Source organism: Tupaia chinensis, unplaced genomic scaffold (assembly GCF_000334495.1).
Source record: "Tupaia chinensis unplaced genomic scaffold, TupChi_1.0 Scaffold000014_1, whole genome shotgun sequence".
Classification (NCBI taxonomy): Eukaryota; Metazoa; Chordata; class Mammalia; order Scandentia; family Tupaiidae; genus Tupaia; species Tupaia belangeri.
Genome location: NW_006159444.1, coordinates 4,164,974 through 4,190,946, shown reverse-complemented (window position 1 = coordinate 4,190,946; position 25,973 = coordinate 4,164,974). Strand labels below are relative to the sequence as shown.

At 37.3% G+C, this 25,973-nt stretch overlaps 1 protein-coding gene across 1 annotated transcript in view; it reads right to left on the bottom strand.

Annotated features, from left to right (window-relative positions):
- The window catches only part of SYNE1 (spectrin repeat containing nuclear envelope protein 1), a 596,966-nt gene that overhangs the window by 381,754 nt on the left and 189,239 nt on the right, over positions 1-25,973 (bottom strand). The window contains exons 13-19 of the mRNA XM_027769865.1: positions 15,426-15,538; positions 14,720-14,888; positions 8,108-8,204; positions 7,386-7,588; positions 5,093-5,257; positions 4,476-4,628; positions 3,332-3,475 (exon numbers count right to left, since the gene is read on the bottom strand). Of these exons, the coding sequence (XP_027625666.1) occupies positions 3,332-3,475; positions 4,476-4,628; positions 5,093-5,257; positions 7,386-7,588; positions 8,108-8,204; positions 14,720-14,888; positions 15,426-15,538 (1,044 nt within the window). The remainder of the gene's footprint in view (positions 1-3,331; positions 3,476-4,475; positions 4,629-5,092; positions 5,258-7,385; positions 7,589-8,107; positions 8,205-14,719; positions 14,889-15,425; positions 15,539-25,973) is intronic.

Genomic DNA, 25,973 nt, shown 5'->3' with positions numbered 1-25,973 from the left:
CCTTTGGCCTTCAAATGTGACCTAACACAGTCCTGACTTATTACTTGCCTGAACCAATCTGTGCCTACCAGATATCCTTTCAAGAGCTCACCTACATGAGCTTTTGACCTCAGACAAACCACAAACTTGGGGATGCACTCTTCCCACACAGGCCTCCACTGTCCTACCTCCCACCAGCTCCACACTTCACTACTCTCTGCTTAGTAGCGTCCCACTCTTCCTAAGCATTCATGTCATGTACCAACTGACACATGAAGGTTCCCATGCTTGGGGTTGTCCCCTTTGTCTGAAGTTGCCCAGCCCTTATCCGTCACCTGTCCTTCAAAAACTGTTAGTCTATACAGCTGCATTAACTTCATGATGTAGCCATATGCTCCCAAGATCAAGAACTCCATAAAGTGTTTGCCTTGTCACATTTATGTTGGACTCCAGGACCTTATACTTCTCTTAGAACTTCTCACTCCTAATCATTTTACTTAGAGTTGCTAACAAAATATTATTATCATTTTAAATTTTTCTGTAGGGCACATGCACTCGCCAGAGAGAGAGAGGGAAAGTGAGAAAGCAATGCCCAGGGGGGTGGCCATACTGCAATTCCTTCTCTTCCATGGTCTTCTTAAGGTTTCAGGCATGCACACGCATGCATCTGGCATATTTTTCAAGTCTCCAAGTTTGGGATTCAAACCACACCGTCAGCCATGTGGGATCCAGCAACCTTAACCACTAAGCCACAAGCTGCCCCTCAATGTATTATTAAAACTTTCAGACAACCCAGGAAAGGAAATTAATCTGTATTTATTTGTAGATCATTCTTTGTTTTTTTTTTTATAAAATATAAATACAATAATATGCTAACTATTGTATTGTTGGAAAAGTCATGAAGCATTTTTGCATAGAAAAATACAACATGACTTTTCCAATAACCCAATATATCAGTAGTATCCAAAAGTAATTCTCGAAAAAAAGTGGGTGGTGGTGGTGGTGGCAGTGGTGACATTTTGTTGTATCTTTAAATCCTAGAATTATTTATGCACAAATATTTACACATTCTAGAATATCCTGTCTGAAGGACACATTACTTATACATTACTTATACAATACTTATCCTCCTACTGTAACAAGACCCTAAGAAAATTACTTTGAACAGAACCAGGAACAAAACTAATGTGTAAAACAGATATGGCTTACTACCTGTTGATGATGACATGTATAGTATTCTCAACTGAATTGGTCTGAGAAGTATTTCATGATGGGTAAAGTCTTTTACAAGCAAAATAAGAAATAGTGATTGACTGTTTAAAAAATAATTAGAATGATAATAATAAAGATGAGGAAAAACATAGAAAAGATATTGAATGATGAAGCGGGGAGATTAATGTCTCTGTATTGACTGACATGCATGGCATTCCCTTTTGAAAAAGCAATGTAATACACTGTAAAGTTATATGTAATCCAATGTAATATAAAGAAGATTATGATGATAACAAAAAAGAAATAGGGTATAAAAAACGGGGGAGCCATAATCATAAAAATAAATAAAACTAATGTGTATAAAAATAAGTGTGCTTTATTGACCTTTTCTGGATACAGTGGAAAACTCTCAAGATGCTGCATCTGAAACAGCACTGAGAAAGCATAATCTCTTAAAATGTGTCCACAGTACAAGTTGCCTTTTCAGGGATTGCCCTAAACCACTCAACCTGACCCAGGCTGAGTGTGAACCCAGATAATCCTCCCAAAGCCACTGAAAAGTTATCAAATGAAAATGTTGGGTTCAAATTGTATCCATTCTTCACTAAATTCTGTTGGCAGCCAAAATTGTCATTCTATTCCTGCTCATTACCATTAAATTATAAATCATGCTAATTTACATGTTGCATAAAACGAATTGAAAATGAATGTTCTAATGTATGCCAGACTGACAGATGCAGTTTTCTCTTTTTTCCAAGACCATGATTTTTCTTACATTCATTTCTTGCATTTATTACGTTTTCATTAATTTCCCACTACTGGTTTCACACCGGTTATTCTTTTTTCTTCTATTTTTCTCTCCTCTTTAAAAAGTTTTGCTACTTTAAATTTCTTTATTTTCCAATTCTTCATTACAAAATGTTTCTATTAATTTATATAGTCACTTCTCTCTTTAAAAAAAAATGTATAGGGCATGTGAGCTCATTGGAGAGAAACAGAAAGAGAGGAAATGAGAAACCATCCCCATTTCCCTCAGAGTGGATGGCCACATTGCAACCTGTTCTTATCCACTCTCCTCCAGATTTTGGGTATGCACATGTGGTTTTCAAGTCTTTGAGTCTAGGATTCAAATACAGAAGTCAGCCATGTGGGATCCACCTGCCTTAACTACTACACCACTTGCTGGTCTAGTCACAGCTCTCTTTTATCAGAAATTAACTACCCAATTTCAGCAGACTTTGAAAAAGATACCATCTTCCTAAAATTCAAATGTAAACAGATAATAGATCTTAATGGAATTTATAAAGTTTTAAGGAAAATTCCTCAATAGAATAGAAAATGCTTATGCTTTTGACTTATATCTATCAAGTTCCTTGCACAGAAGTGGCATAAATCTGTATATCTGTAAGGTGAACTTAAATTTAAGGTGAGCTCTGTGAGCTGAAGAGGATAGAATTTCCACTGCTTTGTTGCTATGCTAGCATAAAATACTAGAAATAAACTTAGAGCAGAAGTATGTCAAATAAATCTCAATTAAGTATAATTTAAACTTAATGATCTCATCTTCTCTCTCTCCCTCTATATATTTTTTTTCACATTTAATTGCCCTCTTCCCAAATACTTACCTTTATATTAAAATATAGTTATAGCACTTAACAGAGCTCATGCTTGGTATCAGTGCTCTACTTTTACTTCTTAAATTCACACTAATGACCAAGTTACTAAATCAAGAACACCAATAAGAAACAAAACATGAATAGACCAGCAAGTGGCATGTTGGTTGGTCAAGGTGGCTAGATGCCACAAGGCCAACTGTGTGGTTTGAGTCCCAGACCCAGCGATTTGGAAAACATGCTGGGTTAGTGTGCATGCATTCCCAAACTCCTGAGAAGAGAATGGAGAATAGCTGGCAGTGTGGTCAACCCCCCTATTGGTGCTTTCTCTCTTTCTTTCTCTCTCCCCAGTGAGCACACATGCCCTGTAGCAACATTTTGAAAAAAAGAAAAGAAAGAAAGAAGAAACAAAAGATGATTTATTAACAAGTAAACGTGCACTGTTGCATGAAGGCGGAAGCATAGGCAAGTTGAAGGCATCACTGGAGCACATCGCACCCTGTACAACGAAGCATATCTGTCTGTACCTTTGTTAGCTGCTCTCTGAGCCCAGACATGGTTGCAAACATCTCATTAGCTTCTTCTTGGGGGCTTTCCTTGGTGATGAGGTGTGCTGTTTTTGTAATCATCTTGTACTGAGCATCCATCACAGGCATCTTCTGATCGATATCCTGCACGAATCATTGAAACAGATTAACATATGACATGTTTCCTTTTAATGTCAGGATTCTACAAGGCAAAATAAAAGCCAATGTGCACCGTATAAAATTCTGTGGACTCCAGTCATTGCTTACCTCCACTACTAATGTATTTTGCTAATACACTAATAAATAAACGTGTTCCTTTGGGGTGACCAAAAAAGTCAACATAGATTGGCTTAAGTAATCTTTTCACTTTCAAGAAAAGGTTAAAGTAGTATGGAAATATTATATATTAGGTTGTCAGGAAAGTCATGAAGTATTTTTCTATGTAAAAATGTGTCATGACTTTCATGACAACCCAATAATATAAATGCCTGCTAAGAATTTGGCATATCTGGCTATAAAAATAAAGCATTTTTTCTTTAAAAGATAACATATTATCAGGGTAGAAACTTACAAATTAGAGCTATTATGATAATAAAAATCTAAATTAATTATAGTCTTCTCACATAGTGATAACCAAAGTCAATGTCTTAATCATTACATCATGAATCTTCCTTCCTGTGTGTGTTTACAGCCATTTCTAATTTTCACAAAAACAAAACAACGATAGTGTTGTTTTTCTAGGTTAGTAATAGATTGTAAAATCTTTATGTGTCACTAAACATTGTTCCACTACTTCACTTTTAGAGCTGCAGGTTATTCAATATTTGTAAATACCACAGTTCATGCAATTTATCCTTTCTTGTTGGAAGGGTTTATATAGAGGTGCTCTCTATATATGTCCTCTGTTTTTTCCTCACGCTTTCCAATTTGGTTACAGGAAAAAAATCTCTAAATAGAAAAATCATTTTGATGTTACTTTACATGACCAAAGCGTATCTTTTTTTTTAAAAAAAACTAACATTTATTTTTATAAGAGGCACAGGAGATATCAAAACAGCTTTTCCAATGATCTGAGTAAACTTGCTGGTCTTTACTTTAGAAGTAGAACAGATTTTTTTCATTTTATGATCTCAAAGCCCCTTACCTCCAAGTCTTGAATTAGTAGCTTGACATTAATAAAAGAGACTTCTAAAGGTTCAGAAAGTTTCTTGTGAGCTTCAGCTGTAAACACAGACAGAGCAGTAACACAGTCTGTGTATTCTTTCTTCATTCTGTCCATCTCATCAGCTCGTGCATACTGTTAAAAAAAGGATAGGGGCATTGCAAAAACCATTTAACCAAGACTCTAGAAGCCCACAGCCTTCTCTTTTGCATTTTCTCTGGAACTGTTACACGGTAAGAAAGACTCTAATTTCTGATTCTTATCTTAGATAAACTTGAAGTATGTCCAAATACTTTGAGAGGCAGAAAAGAACTAGCATAGCAATGAAGACCTATGATTTAAAATGCAAATCATTCCATAAAAGTAGGCTCCATATGTCAACATAATCCTTAATCAAACTATATACATTCTGTAATGTGCCTCCATTATAAATGCAAAACAATGAAAAATCAACTATAAAACATACCAGTTTTAATGAAAATGGTACTCTGCCTTAATAAGCCCATGTCATAAAAATGAAATCATCTCTAACCAGACTGCTTATCATGACATTTATAATACATACATGTTTGAGGGGTATACAGATTTGAAAGACGTACTTGCTTGACTTCTATAAATAGCTCCCTCCAACGTCCATTTAGCAACAGTAATTGTTGCTTAAGGTCACGGGAAACCATCTCATCACATGTTTCAATTAGAAAATTGCCAGCATCATTCATGGCCGTGTGCTGCTGAATCCAATGGGGTAGATTCCGAAAGAAATCCTAAAAAATAAGGAATATTCATCATTACAAACCATAAACAAATATTAGTGACCAATATTAAAATAACCAGATAGATTTGTTCTAAAATTTGTGCAAATTTTGAAAGAGGTTAAAGAGAGAGAGTGAGAGAGAGAGAGAGAAGGAAAATGAGAAAGCAAGTTTCCAGGTCCAGGACTCAAACCACAGTCAGTCATGTCAGAGTCTAGTGCCCTTAACCACCATCTGCCAGTCCTCATATTTTTAATGAAGAGTTTCAAAATATGAAGTGGAAACAGGGAGAATCTTTTTATAAAAACATCTATGCCATATCTTTAGTTGAATACAAAACAAAAGACTATTTTCCATTATCCCTGTTTCATAAATGGCAAGGTTGAATTTCTGCAAGTGTAAGTCACTTGGGCATGGTCTTTGGTCTAGTAAATACAAGTGTCAGCATCATAAGAAAGGCATACTACTATTGGACAAAATCTGTGACTGTCAGGAAAAAAAATTAAATGCAATTTTGAGTCTACCTGTCTAATATTTACTTAAGAATAAGAGAGAAAAATTTGGAGCAGGTTCTTTTCATGTCAGGCTCTTCCTTTCCCAGTCTTCCACCTGGCTAACATACAGGTATGCATCATCACACCTGGCCTGTTAGGTCTGGCTGGAAATCAAGTCCAGACCTCCCCTGTGGCCTCAGCCTCTGAGCAGCAGTATCTTCGCAGTGTAAGCCACTGTGACTGAGCCCTAAACTCCTGTTAGTTCTGAGTTCAAAATCTGAACATGATATATTGAGGTAATGCATAATCATGGAGATAAATCATCTATGAAAAAAATTTCAATTAAATATCTGAGTCAAAACATTTAAGGCAAGGGAACCAGCAGTTAGTGTAATGGCTATGTTGCTGGACTCCCACTTAGTCAACCGTGGTTCGCGTCCCGGACCCGGTGGCTTAAAACTCACATCGGGCGCATGTGCGTGCATGCCCAAGATCCCGAGAGGAGAATGGAGGAGAAGGGATTGCGGCGTGACCATCCCCCCCTGGGGGGTGATTTCTCGCTTTCTGTCTCTCTCTGTCTGTCTGGTGAGCGCACGCACTCTATAGCGAAAATCTCTCCAAAAAAAAAAGATAAAAAAAAAAAACATTTAAGGCAAAAATATCCTTTCCAATAATTTGTTTAAGGGTGCACAGTTGGCAGTTAAACAGCCTCCTATTCATTTAAACTGAGATAGAGGGTGTGCATACATGCTCATACACGCATGCATCACAGTGAAAACCAAGGATACCAAAAATAATTCAAAATCCTTTTCAAAAGCGTGTGTGGGAGGACTTCCCACATAAATAGATGAGAACACTTCTGTTTCTGGTGGATATATTCCTTTGGATCAAATTAACATACATGACATCTACTGGTCTGGTAGATGGTCTGGTCAGAAAAGCCAACAACTGTACAAGCACATAGTACTGCTTTCCTCAGCTACACCATCTATGTGAGATGCAGAATGGAAAAGCGTGTATAAACAGCACTAGATAAACCCACCCTGAATGGCAAGCAGTAAGTCTAATGTATTTCCTATATGTCTTAATGGGAGCCTGGCATTCTGATATCCTTTACTGATTCATTGATTTTCTATGTGAAAATGTGTGGCTCCCATTAAAAAGTATATCTACAGAAATCAGTCCATTTCATGTGATATTTACACATAAGTGACATTAAAGTGAAATAGTAACTCTCACACATGCCCACATACCCACTTTAGCCTGCGAGAATAAAATCATCCCTCCCCAGAATGAGACCCTTGACTGAGAGTTGATGAAATACAAAAAAGAATCTCAGAAGGATAAAAATGGATGGTCTAGCTCTTCAATTGCTGTATGTTACCACACAGATTTGGTACTATGTTAGCCAAAGTTCTCATTGCCTCTTGAATTAGAAAATCCACAAAGCCTAGGGCCCTAGACAGGCCTCTTCAACTGCAGAACTCAGTGTGGGTATAGCGCCCTCTGCTGCCCATTGAATTTGGCTGACTGTCCATCAGGTAAGTGTGTGTATATATATACACACTCCCTAATGAACTAAGCTCTAAAAGTCTCTCATTTCTAAATCTAAGTCTTTTTTTTTTTTTTGCATTCAACAATCTTACCTTTTTTGCATTTTCTGTTTGGTTTAGCATTTTTTCAGCATCCTCTAGCCAGGCTTGAAGACTAGCCACAGTATTGCCATAGCGATCCCAGTTAGAAATCACTTCTTCCAGCATGCTCCTCACACTCCTAACTTCTACTGACAGGTTCCTCCACTGAGCGGTGGTTTCATTCATGAATTTCATCACATTCTCAGCTTCTTCCACTGAAACAGATGAAACCAATTACATCCTTTTTTTGTACTTTAAGTCTTCCATTTTTTTCCCCGATGGTCTGTTACAGAAATGTGCAATAGAATCAGTCACAAATTCAAGAGACCATTTTTAATAAATGTGTCGGACGTATTGATGAATCAAAAACAAGTATGTTTTACAAGTTGTGTCTTCACACTAACTTGAGCTCTCCTTTATTGATTATGGCATTCATGTTATTCAATATTTTTGCATGTAATCCTTAGAATTAAAAATAGGTTGAAAAATTAGAATTTAGAAAATGAATGTTTATTTCTATCTTTCTTAGGAGATTTCACACACACAGGAGTATGATTATACAGGTTAGGCATTTCATTAAGTCCAGGGACTGAATGCATTATGTGCAGTACTGGCCAATGGCAAGGTCACACAGAGATTCTGCAGAGGGGAGTAAAGGTCTGATCCCAAGGGAACCTGAAGGTTCTAAACTCTATTGCGGTCAGCCCTGCAGCCTGTTCTGCAGTGTGTTTTACCTGAACCATCCGCTTTGACATACATCTCTGCTGTCTGTTTCAAGATCTGGTACGTCACTTCATATTGCTCAAAGAACTTGCTGTTTTCTATGAAAGACTACAAAAGGAGGAACAGTTAGGAGACAGCAACCATCAGACTTATGTAGAAATGGCAAAGTCAATTTTCCTCAATAAGTCAGAAATATATTGAAAGATGTCAATCTTACTCTTCTGGAAAACACAAATTTAATTTTCTTGGCACAAATAACCTCTCAGATTATCCTGAGTACATAAATTGATTCCATGGTTAAAATTCTATTTCAGCACTAGATTGAGAAAAATATTCCATTTTTTCTTCACCAAGGGTTCACTTTTTAAAGAGTAGAAGTTTTTCCAAAGAGCCTGTACCTAAGTATAAATGCACTAAGTTTGGAGAAATATGCTAAAATGTCCCACTGTAGTTTAGTTGCGAGATTTTGCTACTTTTTGAACATTAATCTTGATGAGTGACTGCTCTGAAGAATTTGGGATTATGAATAAATGACACCAAACACTTCCCTTAAAATAAAAAAAGAGAAAATGTAAAAATAATCACATATTCCATCCATGTTATCAATGGTCTCATATTTCAATTACCTAATACAAAAAGTTACAGATAAGACACATTTATAACTATATCTTTATGCATGTAATGGGGTTACTGTCAGAAGACAAATACTATAAAATTGAGAACACCCACACAAAAAACCTTACATAAACTTTATTACACTTAACTCCATGAAATATAAAATCACTCCTGTTTCAAAAATTATTCTTGGTTTTCTAAAGTAGAAAATCGATGCAATTAGTTAACATCACCACAGGCTCTGTAATTTCTTTTAATAGCATAATTAGTTTCTATAATTCAAATCCATTAAAATACTTCATAAGTGTCACTATTATGAAATGCAAAATTAGCCTGCAGAAACATGCTAAAGTCCTGTATGGGATGTTCTAAATGTCTAATATGAAGACACAAAAGGCTTGTGTGTAGGTGAAAAACTACTCATACAGCAGGTTCCCAGGTATCGCTAGATTTTCAGTGATCAAAACTTATCATGATGCTAATACTTTGAGACACGAATTTAAAACATTATATATAAATGTGTGTGTGTGTGTATATACACATACACACACACACACATTTGATATCATTTTATATTTATAAACATTTACTTCTAAATTATTCTTGAGGGGCAAAATAAATAATGTTGTCAAAGCTGTGAGCTACCTGAAATGAGAGGGTCCATGATACAAACTTAATTAAATAACTTTAATAGATTTTACTATTTTTCTTTGAGAATAAAGACAATAGTAATGTAATTAATTCATTATTTAGTCTTCTATCCTGTTCCTATTTCCGGCTGGGCAGAGAATAATTTACTAGAGCTTCCTTTTTGAATAATTTAACAAAACAAGCAAGTAATGATTTTATCCAAAATAGAAAAGTACACCTAATTGTTCAAGACACTGTGTAAGAAATTGAAAAGACAATTTTATCTGGTAAAGTAAAAATAATCTTCATGTAGCTTTGCCACAAATTTCAAGAAGCTAATGAGGAAACAATTGTTCTAATTGTCAAAGAAATGAAATGAAAAATAGTGCTTGTGTTGGACAGGAAAAACCAAATATACTTTTGCTAGAGTAGCTTACAAATTAAAATGAACATGAGAGAAAAACGTATTCCCAGTGTCATTTTTAGTTCATGGAGAGGAGAAAAAGAGGTTTGAGAATATTACAAATGTTGTCAGGATTTACTAAGATATTTTTGAGCTTTTCTGTTAGGGAGACTAGGAAATTAATTTTTGAGGGAAGATGCTTTATTTGTTTATTTTTTATTGGTCCATTTAATTTAACCCTTTTTTCTGGATAAGGAGTAAATACATTTAGTAACATGAATTATTTCATCTATTAAACTCATTTTAACAGAAGACTTCTATATCTCCTTGTCTACTGTGAACTGTCTAGACATGCCTCTTAGAAAAACACAACAGTAATTACAAGTGTATATTTAAAATAGTAATGACAAGATCAGTTTATTTCTTTCAAAATAGAAATCCTGAATATGGGATATCAAGTTCCTTTATTGAAGTTGAATATAGGGTGTCAAGCTCCTATACCAAGTTGATGGTATGTAAAGAAAAATGAGATACCTCTTATGTCACTAAATTAGAAATATTAGTGACTAAATTTCAACTCTCACAAAATGAATACAGCTATAAGTAAAAAAAACTCACCAATTTCATTCAAAGAGAACTAAATCATATCTCTTGAGATTTTAAAAATAAACTTTTTGAGGGTAAGTGGTTTCATCAGGATGGCCTATTTCGATTAACAAAATAATTAGAAACAGTAAACAGTCACATAACTTATTTTACACTTATACAGTCTACATTAACAGCTCCTCTTTTCTTTTATGTGAAAGACAGAAATGTTATCCTATTTCGGGAACCAGCAGTTAGCGTAATGACTATGTCGCTGGACTCCCACGTAGTCGACCGCAGTTAACATCCCGGACCCGGTGGCTTAAAACTCACGCCGGGCGTGTGTGCGTGCGTGCCCAAGATCCCGAGAGGAGAATGGAGGAGAAGGGAAGCAGTGTGACCATCCCCCCGGGGAGGTGATTTCTCGCTTTCTGTCTCTATGTTTCTCTCTGTCTGGCGAGTGCATGCGCCCTATAGTAAAAACCTCTCCAAAAAAAAAAAAAAAAGAAAGAAATGTTATCCTATTTTTTTCCATAGTAAAGTTGAAGACTGTAGTAACTAAATGATCATTGTCAACAATTTTAACAAGAACCAGACCAGTTATCTTCTGATTTACATTACAGGATGTAGTCACTAAACAGCAGGTGATTGAAATTAATCATGACAAGCATTTGTGAAAATTTTTTCAATGTTTTTTTTAAAATAGTCAGTAGTTGCATACTTGAGCTAGGAAGTATATTCTCTAATTTTCTAATTCTTAAAAAAGTAGATTATTTTTTCTTTTTTGCAGATGAGTATGACTACATTGAGATTTCAGGGTAAGGACTTTGGGCCTTAATAGTACCTTGATTACTAGACAATGTAGTAGCATAGGCTCATTATAATACATTTAAAAAAAAAGAAATAAAAAACAAGGCCTAAGGACTACATTTAAGAAAACAACAACTTTAGGGCCAGTAGGTGATTTAGTGCTTATTGTGTTGTACTCCCACATGCCCGACGACAGTTGGAAACCTGGACTCAGCAGGCTTGAAACTCACACTGGGTGTGTGTGTATGTATGCTCCAAATCCCATGAGTGGAATGGAGAAGAAAGGATTGCAGGAGAAGGGACTGTGGTGTGACCATTCCCCCTGGGGAGGTGATTTCTCTCTCTCTCTCTTGCTGTCTCTCCAGCAAGCTCGTGTGCCCTATGGCAAAAATCTGTCAAAAAACAAAACAAAACAAAACTGACTTCATAATTTTATCTGAAAGTCTTCAAGTTTTTTGAAGTAGTTTATTCTAAAGAGAATGGCTTTCTAGAAATTTTCAAAAAAAGGGGGAAACTCTATGGGTGTAATATAGGAGGAAAATAGTACATACCAGTATTTATTCCTTAGCAAAATTCTATTATTCTATTAATATTATCACTAGTATTACTAATATTATTTAAAATCTAGGAAAGTCACTCTTACTAAAAATTAAGTTATTTAAGAAGTCAAAGGGATGGTAGGGGCTGAACAGAGATTCAAACTCATTCTTCTGTGACTAGTAGTTAAGCTTCACTGTTCCTCCTCACCCTCAAACCACACTATAAACATTCCTCCTCATCCCAAGACACAGTACATAACTAACAGCAACTGTCGGCCTACAGGATATAAAATATAGTCAACGATAGAGCTATATTAAGTAGAATTAGTATTTATGAGAGCTACATTCTTGAGTTCATGGGGACACCAGATATCATATCAATGAATCAGTCTTTAATGCTAAAAGAGTATTTTGAGGGGTTGGCCCAAAACCTAGTAGTTAAGAGAGCCACATCCCTCATGGCTGACTTCAGTTGGAATCCCAGCCTAGTGGCTTGAAAACCATGTCAGGTGCATGTATGTGTTTGTATGCCCCAAACCCATATAGGATGGAGAAAATGGAGAAGGGAGCGTGGCATCAACAGGCCCCATTGTGTGGTGCTTTCTCCTCTCTCTGTCGTTCTCTGGTAAGTACACATATCTTCTGGCAATTTTTTTAATCTTTTTTTTTAAGACAATTATTTTTAGACAGTAATACTCAGTACTTAAGCACAAGCAATTTTGATTTAGAAAATTTTTGGATTCAAACTGTGGCTCCACATCTTACCAACTGTGCCACCTAGAATATCTGATCTGAGACTGTAATCCCCAGAAGGGATTAAATGTGACCATACCTCACCTCACTGAGGGATGCTTTCTTCTCCTCCTTCCCCACACCCGTCCTCTCCCTCATCAAGCACACCTGCCTTCTAACAACTAACTAACTAACTAAATAAATAAAATAAAACCACAAATTCAATGGTTCTACATTATTTCTTCAGAGTATAAAATAGTATGAAAATGCCCAGTCCATAAAGCTATCACTGGGATGAAAGACAGTACATAAAATATTGTAGCATGTGTGAAATACTCAATAACTCACACTTATTAAAGCTATTAAATTAAAAAAATTATCTTAAAAGTCTTTATGAAAGAGAAACATGTGCCATAAATAGGCATTCTTCACCAGAAGAATATGAGGAAATGTTCATTAAAATATGCTATATGCTAGGGCCAGCAGGTAGCATGGTGGTTAAGGCACTAGATCCCACATGGCCTACTTTGGGGTTCCAGTCTTGGACCCAGCAGCTTGAAAAACAAGTTCGGCATGTGCGCCCCAAACTCCAGAAGGGACTGGAGGAGAAGGGATTTTGATGTGGTCATCCACCACAGGGGACATTTCCTCACTTTCTCTCTCTCTGTCTGTCTCTGGTGAATGCACTCACCCATAGTAAAACTTGAAAAAAAAAAAAAGGCTGAAGCTGTGTGCTATGTATGTATATAGGGCAATTAGCAATTTTACAAATAATTTTGAAAGTTATAAAGCAGCTTAAAATGAGTAACTTGGTGAATTTCTCTTTAACTCGATGGAATAGAAAGGAAGTACTGACTTTTATCATTAATAACAACTTTCTATTTATATATCCTTTGAGAAAGTTCAAAGGAAATTATTAACATCATTGTATTGGAACATGAGCCTGGTGGAACAATCCCATTAGGGGTTTAAGCCTGAGCTGGTAGTTCTTAAATAGCTCGAACAAAATATCCATCCTGTATAATCAAATGCTGGGCTGGGAGTGTATCATTTGACATGACTAAACATGAAAATATAAATGCACATTTGTATTTAATATTTAAAGAACTAATGTGATTGTTTGACCTTAAAAATTGGATTCATCATTAGTTTCCAAGGCAATTAAAAATGAATCAAGGAGCATATCATAACAGATTTCACATAGGCTGACAGGTATTTTTTTAGACAATTTTAGTACATCTGGAAAAAGATGTTACTATATACTAGTTAAATCTTATGTTTTCAAATATATGTTGTTTGCTCATCATTTAGAAAATGAAATTAAAATGTAGCAAAAGAGGTTATAGTTCTAAGTTGTTCAGTAAGGACATGTTTTTGATAAATATTCAAGCACAACATATTAGAGTCACTGAGACTAATCAGCTTATAAATGGGCTTATGTTTTAAAAGCTTATTGATTTATTGGTTAGAATTTGTATTTAAACTTAAATGGAATAGTACAAGATTGAGAAGCCCTATTAACATTAATTTTATAAAAATTAATTTGTATTACAAAATAAATTTACAGGGAAGGCATGTTTAGTTGATTAAGAAATAAACTGTCCTTAATAAATATAATACCCTAATTACATACAAATGGAAACTGCTAGAACAACCTGATTCTTTCATTAATACAGGGCTTTTGTTTTCCATGTAGATGTAGATTATCTGCACTGGAAGTCTAAGTAGGAGATAAACTTTAAAAGTGAAGTTGGTACAAAGATTCACAGACAACAATGTACTCTTCCCAAGTGCTCAGAAGAACAATGAAGCTCTGGGAAATACACACTGGAATTAAAACACACACACAAACACACACACACACATACACACACACATGCACATACACACACACACACAATCTCCATGTGGACAGTTAAGAATTGTTTTAGTTTACTCATGACACAATTTTACAAGACACAAAATTAATCCTTAAGGGTTTTCGTTCTGTTTCAATAGAGTTCCAATCAGAGATGGGTATGCAATGCAAAAACTTTTTTCCCTAAGTAATAAAGCCAGTCACAATGGTTCAATATTAACAATGCAGCAAAACTTTTCTAAACTACTGAGTTTTCAAGAATCAAATTCCCAGAATATAGTTTTACATTTCAGATGACTGTGAACATCTCATAAACTCCTAAGCCGTTTAACAAAGAGATACCTTTGTGTTTAATTTAAAGATTGAAATAACAGCATTAAATCAATGGATAGGTGTTAGATGCTACACCCATGGGCCATCCGATTTCCCTGTCCAGCCACCAGAGACTTACGATGTAGTTCTGCAGAAGCAGTTCCACTGACTCTCTCCTGCCGTACTTGATGATCCAAGACTTCAGCTTTGACTCTGCAAGAACCAGCAGTGAGAGCAGACGGTACTTTAATTCTAGAAATTCCATTTTCATTAAGTGCAGCTCTGATGTGGAGGAAACAAAATGAAACCTAGAAATAAAACACCGAGAATTTACAGGAGGTAACTACTGGTAACAGCACAATGCTTACTTAACCTGTTAGGTGTCAGCCTTAAATATAATGTGGCCACAGGTCTTCTACATCCTGGCTGATCACACAATCTGCAGATCTGATTCCTTTTCTGGCTCTGGGTCTACAGGCGAAACGTGATTGATTGAAGTATTTGATTTAGTTCTTTCCCCTGCCAACACATCTCTCGTCTGTTTCTTTTATAAGCTGTTTTTGCAATATTACATAATGTTCCTTACAGTACTGAATAAAAATACAGGCACTGAAGAAACCATCTCTGCAATCTGCAAGCTGTGGGTACATTCAGGTTCACTCTTTTCAGTGAATAATGCATTAGAATGTTGACATTCTTAGCATATGTTATGGGAGCCCACTTTTTAATGACCAAATGCTAGCATCTTCATAGAAAAAAAAATTCATTGAAAAGAAAATAAATATGAAAAGCATCCACTTCGCATTTTAAAAAGAGATTTCACTGAAAACCAGGCAATCTCTTACCTCTCGGCCATGTCCTCTAATTGATCAGATGGCACAGGGATCCCGTTAACGGACCTGGTCCGGTAGATTTCATGGAATGCTCTTTTGTGGGCATCTGTGTTTTGAAGCAGATCCTAAGATACAGTTTTAAAAAAATAAAAAATGAGAGAACATGTTCACAGGAGGCTAAGAAGCATAATTTCCAGCATGCACCGATGAGTCAATGTATTCAACAATCTGATCCTGCTGCCACGTTCATATGCAGCTTGGTGGCTATCACAGGCTTTTACCTTCAACAGGAGCCCAGTGCCTGCATAGAAGGCACTAGGCTAGAGCTGGGATCTAATAATTATGGCATCTTTTAAACACACATGACACTTGCACAGCAATGCATTCAGACATTTTAAAGGCACATGAGCCAAGGGAAAATGTAATTAGTGCTATAAACAGTGATTTTAGTAGTTTTCTCCATCCTTGATTTTGAATATGTTGGTTTCTAAAAGCTTAAAATGGAGCATAAGAAATTTAACCCTTTCATAATAGAAGATATTAGACTCTCTACTGCTGCCTTATTTTAAATGCATGCAGATTATTTTAAGGTGCTATTTCCTTGTCACTGAAAGTAAGTCAAGTATATCACAATATATTTTGAAAATATCCCTTTGTTTAGAAAATGTCACACAAGTAGAGATTGTCCCATAGAACAGTGAGGAGATCAAATATGATGTGCATGTGTATTCTTTATCGATTATATAGAATTTCACCCGTTTGATTCATTTGTTTAGGCTAATTTGCATTTTCCTTGATTCTTTTGCTGTGGTTTCCACTGTACACAACTTATAAAAAACGAACAAGTATTTCACAGTCTCTAGCCAACTTTTTGCATAGAAGCAAGGAAAGAATGAAATGAAATCTCCTTTAATGCCATATTTTCTAGGACTTTGCTCATTTCCCGAAAGCAGAATAAATACTCAACAGTGTGTCGTTCATTGAAAGGTAAGACACATTATCCCAATGATAAATAAAAATTAGTATTGTTTCTCTTGTATCAAAATTTAATGGGTTAACTGAAAAAATAGAAGCAAAACAGCACAAATCCAAAAGAGACACACTGGATTCCCATATATTATAAATTAAAATTTTGAAGTCTACCTGTGTTCGTCACATATAAGTGACATCTAAACATTGTAAAAAAAAAAAAAACCCTCAGGGACAAATCATTTCTATCCTGATATATTTTGCTGTGATCACATTAGACCTGCTTTGAGTCTGTAGGAAATGTACAGATATTTGCAAATCACGTGCCCAGATGGAGGAGGATACTGTGTGCCATCAAGAGTTGATCACAAGAGGACAGAGGACAGATTCCTGAGCAGCTACTCAGTGAACCTACTGATGCTAAGATTTTAGTCACTCTCTACCTCCTTTATCACATCCAGACACATTTTATGGCTTAGAGTCTTGGCTAAAACACCCTCAAGAGACTGTAGGGCAATCTCAGAGCCACCTCCTGAGGCTACTTCTGATCTATTGTATATGGCAAGTTTTTTTTAAAAATTATTTATTTATTTTATTTATTACTATTATTTTTTAAAATTTTGATGAGAGAGAGAAAAGGAAAGTAAGAAAGCAAGCTGTCAGTTCCAGGACTCAAACTGCAGTTGGCCATGTGGGAGTCCAGTGCCTTAACCACCACCATATCACCTACTGGGCCATATGTGGCAATTTTTAATATCTAGTACATTGACAAAGTCTTCACAAAGTATCAAAACAAACAAAATTTTCACATATATTATAAGACAACTTCTGTGCCGGCATGATGACCCTGGTTCCTCTGAAAGGTCCTCTTACTAAATGGTGAGCAAAAACATAATTTTAATTCACTTTTCTGGGTTCACAGGAAATTAGTGAAACCTTTATGTCTTCCATTCTCAGTAAAATATGTCTCAAAATTGCATCACAGATCTGTGAGCAAAAGCAAACTGAAAAAGCCAAATTGTCCTGGGTAAATATCTATAATTTCTGTGAAAGATTTAATTTTATAAAGTGAAGAAGGAGAGAATACAGAAACTGGATCTTCTCCATCTAGCTAGAACCCCCAGCAAGGACTAACATGGTCCAATTGGTAGCAGACACTATTATTAATACAATAGGAGGAAAGTAGAGCTACCAACCACAGGAAACAAGCCACCATGAGTGAGAACCAGCAGAAACAAAAAAATTGATGGCGCTAGTAAAGTATCAGCAACTTCATAATTAACAAAAAGCTATATAAGTTAGGAGGAGTTAAAAAAATAAGTTAGGAGGAGTTAAAATATTCTTAGTTCTAGTTAATATATCCTAGTTAAATATTCTAGTTAAAATATTCTTAATTCCTTGTATTAATTAGGAAGGGGTTAAAGAATGGATTAATTTGGAATTTTGTTAGGTATGTATATCAAATTTCAAGGGAAATGATACTGTGCAGCTAAAGTTTATAAGTTTCAAGATAATAAAGGGGAAAGTATGGAGTAAAAATATGAGCAAGCAAGCAAATAACAAGACCTCAATTTATAAATAGTAAGAAAGCAGGGAAAAAAATAGGACAAATAAAAAGCAAAAGTCAGATGATAAGAATCAATTTAAGTATATAAATTACTATAGATAAGTGTGAATTGAATATAAATTTACTAGTTAAAAAACAAAGATTATCTGGTAAGACAAATAACAAAATAGAACTTCTATTTTTATAAGAGATACTCCTAAATAGTAAGAACATGCATAGTGGCTCAGCCATGAGTATGGTACTGAAGCCACATGGAAGTCATGGGTTTGAATCTGAATTGACCTGAACATGTTGGATGCACCCATGTGTGTCCATGATCCTAACAGGCTAGGAAATTGAAGGAAAGACCTTGGCATGATGGCAACCTATAAAAGGTACCTACCTTGCACTTTTTCTCTCTCTCTTTGTATCAGAAATAAACAAACTAAAATTAAGCAAAAAATGTGAATAGTTTAAAATTAATAGAATTAAAAACATCATGACATCATGTCAGGCAAATATTAAGCAAAGAAAACAGTATAGGAGTTTTTTGTTTGCTTGTTTTCTTCTCTTTTCTTTTCTTTTTTTTTTTTTTTTTTTTTTTTTTTTTTTTTAGGTTTTGGCTATAGGGCATGTGCACTCACCAGAGAAAGAGAGGAAGAGAGGGAGACTAAAAGCAAGAAATCATCTCCCAGAGGGGATGGACATGATGCAATCCCCTCTCCTCCATTCTCCTCTCGGGATTTTGGGTATGCACACACATGCGCCCAGTATGAATTTTAAGCCACAGGGACTGGGACTCGAACCACGGTGGACTATGTGGGAATCCAATGATGCAATTATTATGCCATATGCTGGATGCAGTATAATCATATTTATAAAAATTGATATGGGGGGTTAACAGATGGTGTAACGGTTAGTTTACTGGACCTTGAGTCCTGAACCCAGTGGCTTAAAACTCACACTGGGCACATATACATATGTGACCAAAACCACAAGAGGAGAATGGAGGAGAAGGGATTGTGGCATACCCATCCTCCTGAGGGTGATTTCTCACTTTCTGTCTCTCTATTTCTCTCTGTGTCTCTGGCAAGTGCATGTGCCCCATAGCAAAAATCTCTCTAAAGAAAAAAAAATTGCTATAAGGTATATGTGCTCACCAGGAGAAGACTGAGAGAGATAATGAGAGAGAAGGAACATAAGAAATCACCCCCAGGGGGATGGCTACACTAAAATTTCATATCTTTCATTCTCCTCACAGGATTTTGGGCATACATGCATACATATCTGGAGTGTTTTTCAAGCTGCTGGGTCTGGGACTTGAACCATGCAGTTGGCCATGTGGGATCCAACCATCTTAACTACCATATCACCAGATGGTATGGTATTAATATTAATATTTATATTTTTTGGAGAGGTTTTTGCTATAGGGCGCATGCGCTCGCCAGACAGACACAGAGAGACAGAGAGACAGAAAGCAAGAAATCATCCCCCGGGGGGGATGGTCATGCCGCAATCCCTTCTCCTCCATTCTCCTCTTGGGATCTTGGGCACGCATGCACACGCGCCTGGCGTGAGTTTAAGCCACCAAGTCCGGGACTCGAACCGCAGTTGACTACGTGGGAGTCCAGCGACATAGCCATTACGCTAACTGCTGGTCCCAATATTAATATTAATAATAATATGAATACCAGACAAAATAGACTCTAGAGCAGAAATCATTAAATTGCTTAATGATGAAACTTTTAAGTTTATAGGAGATACATTAACATGAACTGGAATATATCTAATGTAAGTTTCAAAATACATAAAGCAAAACTGATAGAACTACAAGGAGAAATTGACAATTCCACATCATAGTGGGAATTGTCAATACCTCTCTCAATGGTTGAGATAAAGAAAAGGGAACAAGTAGCAAGATGTTGGATAAAGGAAAAAGAAGAAAGGGGCCTCAGTAAGAACTTTCAATATTAATTTTAAGAAGATAGAAGCTGATGAGAAGTTTTGAGCAGAGTGGTGAAATGATCTGAGCTGCACCTTACAAGGACAATCATGCCTATTCTACTGAAGATATCCTGCCCTTAATACACCTGCTTCCCTTGGAATATAGGGACACACAGTAGCTGGATTTCATTATCTTCCCTTCTCAATTAAAATAAATTTCATTGTTTTTTTAGTTGCTCATCTTAAAATTATACTGCCATTTATGGTAACCTTTTCCCCTATGATCGATATCTAATGCTGAGAATTATGTTTCTTGATTTCAAAATATATTCAGAATCTTGCCCAGCCATGATGACAAAGCAGTAGAGTGCCACTCTGTGATGTTGGAGTCATATAAAAGATTGGGATCTGGTTCCCAGGTTGACCCATACACACTGGTGAGTGTATATTCTCATGATCTCATGGTCCTGGCTCGCTGAGAAGTCTGGGGTGAGGATTGCAGTGTGAGACCCTGTTGAAGAAGCCTGTCCATCTTGTTTTCCCTCATGAAATTATATATGTAATTTCCCCCCACAGTATCTGACCTTTCTCACCATCTCTACAAGTATCGCCCTGGTCCAAGCCACATATCGATTATTGAAACAATATCCTATCATATGCCTTGCATCCTTAACCTAGTGTAGTCTCACACAACAACAATAGCAGTACTGTGAAAGGACAGTCACTCCTCTGGCAAGAAATTGAATGGAGGACCAATCTAGTGGCATGGTGGTTAAGGACCTGGCTGCTTGAAAAACACACCAAGCATGTTTATATGCAGACCCATAATCCCAAGGGGAGAATGGAGGAAAAAAAGGTTGCAGCATGTCCATCCTCCCCAGGGGAGCTTTCTCACTTTCCCTTGACCCCAGCCTCTCTATGGAAAGTGTACCTGCCCTTTAGTAAAAACAAAAGCAACGACAAAAAGAAAGTAGACAGTAAAAGACAGGACACGGTAGCAGGTCAACAATGTCAAAGTGTATTTAGGAAAGTGAGAAGGAACAACGGAATAATACTGGAGGAGGGGACCAGCAGTTGGCATAATGACTATGTCACTGGACTCCCATGTAGTTGACCACAGTTCGTGTCCCAGACCCAGTGGCTTAAACTCACGCCGGGCTCGTGTGCATGTGTGCCAAGATCCCAAGAGGAGAATGGAGGAGAAGGGATTGCGGTGTGGCCATCCCCCCTGGGGGATGATTTCTCACTTTCTGTCTCTCTGTCTCTCTGTCTTTATGGTGAGCACATGTGAGCACATAGCAAAAACCTCTCCAATAAATAAATAAATAAAATAATACTGGGGAAAAGGTAACTTAAACACAGATACATAAAAAAATTACAAAAATATGTGTGTGTGTGTATATATATGTGTGTGTGTGTGTGTGTGTGTGTGTGTGTATTTGTTATAAGGCAAATGCACTTGCTGAAGAGAGACAGAGAGAGAGAAAGAGGGAGAGTGAGAAAGCAATCTGGTAGTCCCTCTTCCTCCATTCTCCTCTTGGGATTTTGGGCATGCACATACCCTTGAGGTTTTTTAAAACCACTGGGTCCAGGATTCAAGCCGCATGGTCATCCATGTAGGATCCAGCCACCTAAATCAGCACGCCACTGGCTAGCCCTTTAAATGCATGTTTTAAACAATTTTATGCGATACTTTTTTAATTTGCCAGAGGCACATGTGCTCACCAGAGAAAGACAGAGAGGGAAGGAGAAGTAGACAGCTCCCTGCAATGGTCATGATCACACTACAATCCCTTCTCCTCTATTTTTCCATCTTGTTGGTATTTAGGGCTGCAGGCACACCCCGGTTCCCATCTCAGCATGTTTCTTAAGCTGTAGAGTCTCGGACTAGCATCACTCAGTCAGCCATGTGGGACTCAGCTTCTTTAGCTGCCAGGTCACAGGGCCAGCCCTATGCCAATAATTTTGAAGATATAGTCAAGTAAATAAATTGCTAGAATGTAGAAGTTAGCAATATTGATCAAATTAAGATCTTGAGACTCTGAATATGGAGAGTCAACAGTGAATAAAACAACAATTCTTGCCCTAATAGAGCTGACTTTATGGTTCAGGAAATTAAACAATAAATAAGATAAATAGCTAGAATAGCAGGAACTAGCCAGTAGTCTGGTGGTGGTTAAGGTAGTTGCATGTCTGACTGAGCAGTTCAAGTCTCAGACCCAGTGGCTTGAATAACATGCTAGGCATGTTTGTGTGTAAGCCCCAGATTCCCCAAGAACTGAGAAGGGATTGCAGCATGGCCATCCCCCTGGGGGTCGGGGTGTGGTTTCTCAATTTCTCTCTCTTTCTCTGTCCCTCTCTGGTGACTGTATATACTCTATGACAAAAGTACAAAAAAAATTAAATTTACATTTAATTTAGTTTAACTAAATTTAATTTTTAAATAAAAATGATTAAATCATAAAATAGTTAACAACTGGAATGACGATAAGTGCTAGAGAGAAAAATCAAACAGAGAGGAAGTTTTGGAGAAGTTGTAGCTTCAAATGAGGTGGTCAGAAAAGGATGGATGAAGAGATAACCTTTCAGTAAAGACCCAATAAAAATGAAGAAGAGGGTGCAATGGCAAAATAGGTTGAACCCTATTAATGGGAACCTGAATCTTATATGACCAAGAGTGGTCAAATCCCAGTTCTGGTGGCTTGAAAAGCACACTGGGGGCATGTATGTGCACACCCAAAATTTGGATATGAGAAAAGTGGACGAAAAAGGATTGTGGTATGACCATGCCCCATTGGATGGTGCTTTTTCTCTCCCTGGTGAATGTCCATGCCTTCTGGAAAAATAAATAAATAAATAAGGAAATATAGAGGAAGGATGTAATGGGAATATTAGTAGCATAAAATTTCAGGATGAGGGAAGAGAACATTCCAGCAGTGTGGCAAGGCCAAGGGCTTGAGCTGGGAATGTCTTCACTTGTTTGATATTATTTTTCTGTGAGGTTTTGCTAAATACCCTATTTAAAACTATAACTATAGATAGTGTTCCCTGTCCCTTTACCTTCTAATCTAAATTTATTTATTCATTATATTTATAATTTTTATCTGTTTCCTTTCACTAGAAGGTAAGTTACATAAGGACAGAGATGTTTTTCTGTTTTGCTAATAGGTGTATCACAAATGCCTAAACAATGGTTTGCACATGGAGAATGTTTGATAAATACTTGTTAAAATACCAGAAAAGACTAGAAAGGTGTAGCTAGTGGGAAAAAAGAAGGCAAAATAAAACAAAATTCAACAAACTAAGAAACCAAACAAAGAAAGCATTTCAAGAGTCAGCAGATGGTGTAATAGTCAAGGGAGCTGGATCCCGCATGTCTGACTGCGCAGATCCAGCCCTGGACCAGCAGTTTGAAAAACATGCTGGGCTGGAATCAACAGATGGCATAATGGTTACGTTGTTGGACTTCCATGTAGTCAACTGCAGTTCAAATTTTCAACCTAGCAGCTTAAAACTCATGTAGGGTGCATGTGTATGCATGTCCAAATTCCTGAAGAGATACTGGAGGAGTAGGGATTGTAGTATGGCCATCCTCCCTAGGGGGTGAGTTCTCACTTTCTGTCTTTCTGTCTCCCTGTGTCTCTCCAGTGAGTGCATGTGCTCTGTAGCAAAAATATCTCTTAAAAAAAAAAGAAAGAAAGAAAAGAAAAGAAAAGAAAAGAAAAGAAAAGAAAAGAAAAGAAAAAAGAGAAAAACACTGGGTATATGTGCAGGAATACTCAAGATCCCAAGAAGAGAATGATGGAGAAGGGATTGTGGCATGGCCATCCCCCTGGGGGGTGATTCCTTACTTTCCCCCTCTCTGTGTCTTTCCACTAAATGCACACACTGTACAGGAAAAAAAAATGTTAAGTGTTTCAAGAATGAAGGAAAAACTAGGTGAAATGGTCAAGTCTCAATCCAAGAGGTAAGATGAGATGAAAACTGAGAACATTTGATCAGAAGCAAGGCAAACCCTGATAAGCATAATAAGGGCAGACTCAATTGGAATAGGTTCTAGAAATAATGCAAGAGAACTTTGAAACAAAAATGACAATTCTCTCAAAGGGTCTTGCTGCGAAAGAAGGGATAATTGGACAATAGCTGGAAGAGGAAGTAGGGCAAAACAAGAGAAGTGACAGCATATTTCTTTGCGAGTGGGAAAAATCCATCAGAGAGAGATAGGGAGGAAAAATGAAGAAAGGAGGAATGATAGTTGTCTTTGGTGGGGGAACTAGTGCATACGTGGAAGGGCTAGCCTCAGCTCGGAGCACAGATGGTTCAGCCATAGTAACAGAAGTGAAGACTGAGTGTTCAGGCACAGATGCAAGTAGGTGGGTTGATGTGGCCGTGGGAGCTTGCGGAAATTCTTTTCTGATTGCTTCTATTTTCTCAGAGAAAAAGGAAGCAATGTCATCAGCTAAGAGTGAGGATGGGGAGGAGGTGTGAAAGGTCTGAGTAGACAAGGTATGATATAGTCGTCCCAGAAATGGAGAGGGAATAGGGAGAAAAAGGAGTGGGGAAATGCCTTAGGAGTGCCAGGCAGAATTAAGGACCCACTTGGGTTAGTCATTTAGCCACTGTGCCTGGAGGGGTGCTTTTCTCCAGCCACAGTCAGCCCTATGTGTGTGGGCGTGAACAAGGCAGAGTTGGCTTTAGTCAGCACTAGTTCTTACCAGGATAGGAGGACAAAGCAAGATGTGGATAAGGCACTGGAGGTATATATAGTGATAACTGCATTCCATCTGAGCCAAGTACAAAGGAAGTAATGAAATGAAGAGAATAGGAGGTGGCAAGAAGGCAGCTGGATCAGTGGATTATAGGGCACAAAGGGGAGAGGACTTGTTTGGTTGGAGGGTGAGATGTGTGACAAAGAGATTGCAGAGGGATTGCAGGTAGTGGAGATAAGAATTCCAGGCTATGCCTATGGAGAAGGTGGCCAGGGCAGAATGAGGGACAGAATCTCAGGGAAGAGGAAGTCAAGGGATCAAGAGACTGTAGATTTTAAGAATCTTGGCGTGTACTGGGACCAGCAGTTAGCGTAATGACTATGTCGCTGGACTCCCACGTAGTCGACCGTGGTTCGTGTCCCGGACCCGGTGGTTTAAAACTCATGCCAGGCGCGTGTGCATGTGTGCCTAAGATCCTGAGAGGAGAATGGAGGAGAAGGGATTGCGGCGTGACCATCCCTCCCGGGGGGTGATTTCTCACTTTCTGTCTCTATGTCTCTCTGTCTGTCTGGCGAGCGCACGCGCCCTATAGCAAAAATCTCTCCAAAAAAAAAAAAAAAAAAAAAAGAATCCAGGCATGCACTGTCACACAGGGAATAAAAAATAAAATTCTTAACCAAATAAATAAATAAATAAATAAATAATGATCTCAATCCAATTTGCAAATACTACTAATGTATTTAGTGATGAAAATTGTGGGTGTTTTTCAAAGGTATACAAAATACAAAAGAAACAAGCATTTCACATGTTGATAAGATATTTAAGTTTTTGTTATAAGAATCAGATTTACTTTTTTTTTATTGGCATGGGAAGATAAAATTCTCCAACTTTCTGATTTGTGCATCATTGAGTCTTATGTTGTGCTTACTTGATTTAGTGCATCTCTGGGTAAGCCCAAAACACCAACATAGGGTAGTTAAAGCAAATTGATTATCTCAAGTTAATGAGGCTGGATTTAGTGCCACTGAAGAAACTGAGAACTTCATTATCTTTTAACAATAAATCACATTTCTCACATTCAAAACTTAGCTTACTATGGGCACCTAATAAATATACTTTGAATAAATGAGAAATTGATCTCATAATTGACAATGACATCGTTATATGACTGTGACTTTAAGGACCCATGCCCGTTCTAGTAAAAAGTCCTGCATTGACATAAAGATCATTTCGAGGGGCCCCGCGCCAAGGCAGCGACCGGCGGTGGGACCTGCGCGGGCCCTCCCGGGCTCAGCACACCCCCCCTGCGCCAAGGCTGCAACCAGCGGGACCTGCGCGGGCCCTCCCGGGCTCAGCGTGGCCCCCCCAGGCCCATGCCAAGGCAGTGGCGGG